Genomic DNA, 7780 nt, shown 5'->3' with positions numbered 1-7780 from the left:
TGTGTGTGTGTGTACAATGAATATTATATATATTATATATTAATATATATTCTGACTTCATGTTGAACCTTTGACAGGATTTGTCTCTTTGTCTTTGCTCCCTCAGGTGTGCACATACACAACATGAAATCATCTTTCATCTCATCAGTCTACAAACTGTGCATGGCTCTTGTCGGTTAATCAGCCAATCATGTCTCTGATTACCAGGTGACTGTCAGGTGAGACAAACAAAAAGCAGCAAATCTGATTCAGAGGCTGCAACTACGTCATGAAGATCACGTGTGTGTGTGTGTGTGTTTGCTGTGTTCTCTTCAGAGTTCATCCTTTGTCATGAACATGATTAAAAACCTTCTGATTTATGTGTGTGTGTGTGTGTGTGTGTGTGTGTGTGTGTTTTCATGAGAAAGCTGCAGGCGGTCACATCCTGAAAATGAAGGCACCACAGCCTGAACACACCCACCTCCCTCCACCTTCCTCCACATTAATGATGATAATAATAATCAGTCAGATGTTTGCTGTGCTGCAGCAGGGTGTGTGTGTGTGTTCATGATGCTCCATGTTACCTTCATGTCTCCTATCACGGTCTGGAACAGCCCCCCCAGCGCGCTGCACTCCCTCTCCATCACCGTCTCCATCTTCAGCGGCGTGAACGGGAACGAACGAACGGTCTGAGTCCGGCGGAGCTGAAGCCAGACAAATGAGGTGAAGAAGCGGGTCTGTCGGAACCGGGCTCAGAGCGGAGCACGGACACAAGCTGCAGCAGAGCCCGCGGTTATAAATCCCATGTCTGCAGGAGGAGACGCATGTCTGAGCGCAGAGGAGGAGCAGCACGACACGGCACGGCACGGCACGGCACGACGCCACGCCGCCGGACACACTCAACTTTCCGCAGAGAGCCGAGCTCCTTCACCGGGAGCTGAACGGGAGAGACGCGGGCCGGGAGCGCGCCTCAAAGGGACGGGGACGGGGACGCGCGCATCAGCCTGGCCCCGCCCTCCTCAGAGGCTTTTTGTTAATGAAGCGAGGCGCGGCCCCGAGCGCGCGACCGCGAGTCAGAGAAAAAGATTTTATCATAGTAATAAAAAATAAATAAAAAACATTGTTATTAAATCTGCAGAGTAATCTGTGCTGTTAATACACATCTCTAACATATCATTAAATAGATTAAAAATTAAATTAAAGTAAATTAATATTGACGAATCCGAAAAATAAAAACAGTTAAAATGAAAAATAATCCATATTAATAAAACAAAAAACGTATCTTCAAATAAAATGTCATTTAATAATTTAAGATTGAATAAAATACATTGTAAAAGTTTGAATCCACTGGACAGAACAAAAAACAAGATACAAAAAAACATATACATAAAATAAAGGAATAGAAAAAAAACAGCTTGAAGAGTTTCATAGAGTGATTTTTATTCAGTCCTCACACAAACAATAAGTCTGAACAGTCTGCGGCGCCACCTAGTGAATGTTTCACTGAACTGCTCAGGATGAAACCTGAAGACATGATGAAGAAGTACTTTGAGTAAAAACACTCCATGTTACAGCTACTACACGTCAAAGTCATTACATTACATTACATTACATTACATTACTGCGTTACAGATTTGACTGAAGTACAAACTCAGTATCAACACTAGAAATACAGAGTCAGACAGATACATTACAGACAGCATGTTTCTGTCAGACTGTCATCTGCTGGTTTATATATCTATATATATATAAAACACAAACTATGGGTCATTAAACCTGTCGTCACATTTTCTCTTTTTACCAGCCAAACATGCTCGCGCAGCTTTTATCTCTCATAGAGTACGTCTGTGTTCAGATTTGATCAAGTATAAAATATCTAAATATTTTATTAGCCTTCTAAATTAATTATCATCTCTCACATAGAGATGAATCAGGACCTCAGTGCTGGCCTTCGTGTAGGTTGGAGGACACCTAGTGGTAAAAGTCAGTCAGTGAACCTTGTGGAAGTCCTTTTCAGGTTCACTGAGTCTTTCATCAGGACACTTCACTGTTTGGTTCATCTTTGTTGTGATTTCAATAAAAATATCATCCACATGAAATGTAAAGAGATGCTCACAGGACTCTGCTGGTACCCAGACTTCACTTTAGCTCTGTGTCGATGTGTTCGTCGCAGACGCCTTGTCTCAACAGGAAATCCTGCCTCATGTGTCTGCTTCTGTTTTATAAATAAAACACAGAAAATCCACATTTGACTTCATTTTGTCTGTTTGGCTCTGCAGATTTCACCAAAAGTTACATTAGATAATACCTTGTTTGCATATTTAAACATCAGATTTCAAAGAATAATTGTCTTAATGTGAGTAATCAGCTGGAGAGGTTTCATGGTGACATCTATGGGTTCAGTTTTTACCCTCTTAACCTGTAGCGTCTTTAAAATAGTTGTTTTTAGATGTTGCTTAAATATTCAAACATAAACCGACAAGTCTTCCTACCACTGTGTTGAACATGAGATGTATTTGGACCATAAATAATCAAACTAACAAAGAATTTACAGCACATTACTTCTTCTCTTGTGTATTTTAAAAATTGACACTTGGCAGATGCACCACATCAAATCAAAGAAACAAGATGCTGCTGTTTCACTGAGATGTTGGCGAGCAGTGATCAACCATGTGTTTCCACTACAGCAGCTGAGAGGGAAAACCTGCAGACTTTTGGCTCTCGGAGGCTGGACTGAAGCCAGCAGGGCTGACCGGTTTGCTGGTAGGAAGGTCTGGGATCAGATGGTTGAGCTGGCAGAGCTTCAAACCGTCAAAGCTGTGTCATTTTAACCACACAGACTGGCTGCTTAATGACAGGGAGCGACAACAACACACACATACACACACACTGAGAATCAATGCACAGAAAAGCAGAGCTCTGTGTTATTATCTCCACCAAAGTGGAGAGGACCAAACTAATAACAGTTATCAGAGGGAGGGGGAAAGGGGGGAGAAACCAGAAGAAGTGGGAGGAAAGCGAAAAAGGCGAGGAGCCGGAGACCCATGATTCACAGCCCGTTAAATCAAGTTCAGAAGATATTTTATGAGTCCCATCATGAGATTATGACTGCATTTCATCCCTTTTTTTATCAGTTACCTTCACATCATGCAGAGAACTCAACATGCACTTTTCAAACAGCGCGAAGAAGAGAGACACGGCGCCTTTATTTCAAGAACTTGTCAGCCTGCTTCAGTCACCATAAAAGAGTCTTAAGTGATAAACTCCTGATCAGAGAGCAACTGATGCTGCTGAAAGAATCAAAAACTAAATATCTGCTGTAACATCACTGGTAGGTTAGTAAGTAAAGCTTTGTTTTTTTCATGAGCACAAAAAAATGAAACTGATAAAAGTAGACAGTGCATTCCTTGAAGTCCTTTAAAAGATGAGATCTTTTGACACACCAGGTCAAAATGTCCAGCTTCTGTGTTTGTGTGTTGCATCACAGTATATTTTTTGGCAGTACCTCTGCAGGACAGGACTAAGAGTCTACATGCAATTGGCTTAGTACACTTCTACGTAGCACACTGTACTTTCTGGCATACTGTGCTCCTTGGACATTTCAACCAGGTGGAGCATTAGTGCCAATATTTGACTGCTAATATATAAAACATTTCCGCATTGCCAGTGGTCAAGCTGTAAAATTCAATGTTCTTTTGCCTTACTGTTAAAGCTCCTTTTCCTGTGTAGTGCCTTCCTTTATACAAAGACCCACAGACGGAAATTCAGAACGCCAACCCTCAAATAGTGTAAAAAGCCCTTAGAAAGTAAAACATCCTCACAAGAAGCTGTTGGAATTGCAAGGAGCCCATGGCTGTGAATTTTAGATCAGGGCAGAGATTTAATCTTGACTGTTGATGGCCATCCTCTGCAATTTTCTTGCGACGACCACCTGCTTGGCAGACTGCCTCCAGCTCTAGTCGGTTGTAGTGCCAATTCAACTGTTATTTCTGCAGCTGGTTGGGAAGAATGTAACTGCCATGTTTTGGGGTGAAAGTTGAAGCAGCTTCACACTGAATAAGCTTTCTGTAAAGACAGTACTGTGAACTAATTGACAACACCAAATGCTAATGGGTAGCTAAGGACACCAAGGTTTAATGCAAGCGAATACCCTAGTAGTAAACAATACAATGAGCTACCATTTCCAGACATTTGTCTGTGAATATACAATAAATCTTAAGTGCATTTCAAAAGACAGCACCACAAATTTCAGAGAATATTCAGACACAAGTGCAGTTACAAGTACTTTATTGAATTTCACAAGTTGAGTTGTTCACAAGTTGCAGAGACAGACTGCTTCCAGGGAGGTCAAAATCTGAGAAGAGAAGCATTTAATTCACTCCAACTGCTTTGAAAAGAGTCAAATTCAAGGCAACTTTACAATACCTAGGGTTGCTGCCACTTCGGTTGATACGCTGATGCCAGTGGAACTTGTCTAGGATCCCTTGGAGTGAGGTCAAACATGCCAGCTTTGCTTTGGGTCAAGCCATAGCTCGGCTGCTGGGGCATGGGCTTGGAGGGGTAGCGTGGCTGCTGGGGCACGGGCTTGGACGGATAGCGTGGCTGCTGGGGCTGGGGTGGATAGCTTGGCTGCTGGGGCACGGGCTTGGACGGATAGCGTGGCTGCTGGGGCTGGGGCGGATAGCTTGGCTGCTGGGGAACAGGCTTGGATGGGTAGCTTGGCAGCTGGGGCTTAGATGGGCGACTAGAATGCATCCCAATGCCAGAACTTGAAGCAATACTTGACGCAAAGACATTTCCATTTTGTGGTACAGCGAAAGCCCACATGCCAGCTTTGGACTGGTGAACACCGGGCTTGGATGGATAGCTTGGCTGCTGGGGCTGAGGCACGGGCTTGGACAAATAGCTCGGCTGTGGCATGATCTTTGACAGGGAGCGTGGCTGCTGGGGCACGGCCTTGGACGGGTAGCCCGGCTGCTGGGGCACGGGCACGGGCTTGGACGGATAGCTCGGCTGCTGGGGCTGGGGCACGGGCTTGGACGGATAGCTCGGCTGCTGGGGCTGGGGCACGGGCTTGGACGGATAGCTCGGCTGCTGGGGCTGGGGCACGGGCTTGGACGGATAGCTCGGCTGCTGGGGCTGGGGCACGGGCTTGGACGGATAGCTCGGCTGCTGGGGCTGGGGCACGGGCTTGGACGGATAGCTCGGCTGCTGGGGCTGGGGCACGGGCTTGGACGGATAGCTCGGCTGCTGGGGCTGGGGCACGGGCTTGGACGGATAGCTCGGCTGCTGGGGCTGGGGCACGGGCTTGGACGGATAGCTCGGCTGCTGGGGCTGGGGCACGGGCTTGGACGGATAGCTCGGCTGCTGGGGCTGGGGCACGGGCTTGGACGGATAGCTCGGCTGCTGGGGCTGGGGCACGGGCTTGGACGGATAGCTCGGCTGCTGGGGCTGGGGCACGGGCTTGGACGGATAGCTCGGCTGCTGGGGCTGGGGCACGGGCTTGGACGGATAGCTCGGCTGCTGGGGCTGGGGCACGGGCTTGGACGGATAGCTCGGCTGCTGGGGCTGGGGCACGGGCTTGGACGGATAGCTCGGCTGCTGGGGCTGGGGCACGGGCTTGGACGGATAGCTCGGCTGCTGGGGCTGGGGCACGGGCTTGGACGGATAGCTCGGCTGCTGGGGCTGGGGCACGGGCTTGGACGGATAGCTCGGCTGCTGGGGCTGGGGCACGGGCTTGGACGGATAGCTCGGCTGCTGGGGCTGGGGCACGGGCTTGGACGGATAGCTCGGCTGCTGGGGCTGGGGCACGGGCTTGGACGGATAGCTCGGCTGCTGGGGCTGGGGCACGGGCTTGGACGGATAGCTCGGCTGCTGGGGCTGGGGCACGGGCTTGGACGGATAGCTCGGCTGCTGGGGCTGGGGCACGGGCTTGGACGGATAGCTCGGCTGCTGGGGCTGGGGCACGGGCTTGGACGGATAGCTCGGCTGCTGGGGCTGGGGCACGGGCTTGGACGGATAGCTCGGCTGCTGGGGCTGGGGCACGGGCTTGGACGGATAGCTCGGCTGCTGGGGCTGGGGCACGGGCTTGGACGGATAGCTCGGCTGCTGGGGCTGGGGCACGGGCTTGGACGGATAGCTCGGCTGCTGGGGCTGGGGCACGGGCTTGGACGGATAGCTCGGCTGCTGGGGCTGGGGCACGGGCTTGGACGGATAGCTCGGCTGCTGGGGCTGGGGCACGGGCTTGGACGGATAGCTCGGCTGCTGGGGCTGGGGCACGGGCTTGGACGGATAGCTCGGCTGCTGGGGCTGGGGCACGGGCTTGGACGGATAGCTCGGCTGCTGGGGCTGGGGCACGGGCTTGGACGGATAGCTCGGCTGCTGGGGCTGGGGCACGGGCTTGGACGGATAGCTCGGCTGCTGGGGCTGGGGCACGGGCTTGGACGGATAGCTCGGCTGCTGGGGCTGGGGCACGGGCTTGGACGGATAGCTCGGCTGCTGGGGCTGGGGCACGGGCTTGGACGGATAGCTCGGCTGCTGGGGCTGGGGCACGGGCTTGGACGGATAGCTCGGCTGCTGGGGCTGGGGCACGGGCTTGGACGGATAGCTCGGCTGCTGGGGCTGGGGCACGGGCTTGGACGGATAGCTCGGCTGCTGGGGCTTAGATGGGCGACTATAATCCATCTTAATTCCAGAACTTGAAGCACTACCTGACTCAAAGGCATTTCCATTTTGTGGAAAAGCAAAAGCCCACATGCCAGCTTTGGACTGGTGGACACCAGTCTCACCTGAGTTAGGATTGTAATGTGGCTGCTGTGGGTTCTCTCTGGGTTTTTGCTGTATAAGTGAGCTAGGCCTGTAACTAGAAACACTTCCCTCTGGACTGTAACCAGCTACTTGCCTATGGCCAGAACCACTGGAACTCCCTGCACTGGGTACAGCAGCAGGCTTTGGGTACTCATCACCTGCAGGCTTATCAGACCCTTCACTCAAGGAAGTGAAAGCAGGGAAGCCATCATCTGGTTTAAAGTGAGGTGTAATGCCACTGGAACCTCCATTTCTGTAGCTAAATGCTAAAAAAAAAAGACACATTTAAAGTCAGTGTAAGAAGTTGCTGCATGTAATTGCAGTTTGTGTAACATGAGTTACCTTTTGTATGCTGCCCAAACAGTAACAGTGAGAGCAAGAGCACCCTGAAAGAGAAGAAGACATGAACAAAACAAATCCAAGACAACAAAGTGATTTTTTTGCCAGCAATGGATAAAAGTATATACCTCACACAAAATCCAGAAGCCATTTTTCCTTTCCAAGGGTGAAGCCAAACTGTCTGCTCAACTTGTGCTACTCATAGACAAACAACAAATTCAGAAACTAGTGTCAGCTCCCTGACTACTCCTGCCTCAGTGCTCCTTTTTAAGCCTGAGGTGCTCAATCGTGTCTCACACTGATGAAGTGATTGGGATCAGGTTGGAGGTATCAGTGTTGGACACCTGGGCAGGTGTTTGCACTTTAGCTAACGGGCTACATTTCACTTATGTCACCTAAAAACTGTTGAGTTTGTAGATCTACTATCTTCTTGTGGTATCTCTTAGGGTATGTAGCCATATGGAGAGTTTATGCTGCCACTGTTTACTCAAACATTTTGGAACATAAAATTTATGATTAGTTTTGGTTTTGTTTGTGGTTCACAATGAATTTAAAATAAAAATTGAACCCTTTCCATGTGGATTACTATTTCTTCAATAAGATTGGATGGATGGACACTTTTTTGCTCTCTAATTTGGCCTTATGTTAAATTTGC

General features: G+C 49.3%; 2 protein-coding genes across 6 annotated transcripts in view; both read right to left on the bottom strand.

Moving 5' to 3' along the window:
• LOC104937844 (MTSS I-BAR domain containing 1) overlaps positions 1 to 1082 on the bottom strand; it is a 50172-nt gene extending 49090 nt beyond the window's left edge. For 2 of the 5 annotated variants that reach the window (XM_027286977.1, XM_027286976.1), the window contains exon 1: positions 564 to 1082. In XM_027286977.1, the coding sequence (XP_027142778.1) occupies positions 564 to 635 (72 nt within the window). In that variant the 5' untranslated portion in view covers positions 636 to 1082. The remainder of the gene's footprint in view (positions 1 to 563) is intronic. The other 3 variants (XM_027286974.1, XM_027286975.1, XM_027286978.1) reach the window with 2 other exon arrangements.
• Positions 1083 to 4249: 3167 nt separating this feature from the next.
• Positions 4250 to 6710, bottom strand: LOC109138608 (vegetative cell wall protein gp1-like). Its single transcript, XM_027287047.1, has 4 exons — positions 6690 to 6710; positions 5467 to 5931; positions 4405 to 5151; positions 4250 to 4333 (listed from the first exon to the last, which is right to left on the bottom strand). The coding sequence occupies exons 1-3, from the start codon at positions 6708 to 6710 to the stop codon at positions 4405 to 4407; spliced, it is 1233 nt and encodes a 410-aa protein (XP_027142848.1). The 3' UTR covers positions 4250 to 4333.
• Positions 6711 to 7780: the final 1070 nt, after the last annotated feature.

This window comes from Larimichthys crocea, chromosome XIII, assembly GCF_000972845.2.
Source record: "Larimichthys crocea isolate SSNF chromosome XIII, L_crocea_2.0, whole genome shotgun sequence".
NCBI lineage: Eukaryota > Metazoa > Chordata > Actinopteri > Sciaenidae > Larimichthys > Larimichthys crocea.
This window is presented reverse-complemented; position numbering and strand designations above follow the sequence as displayed.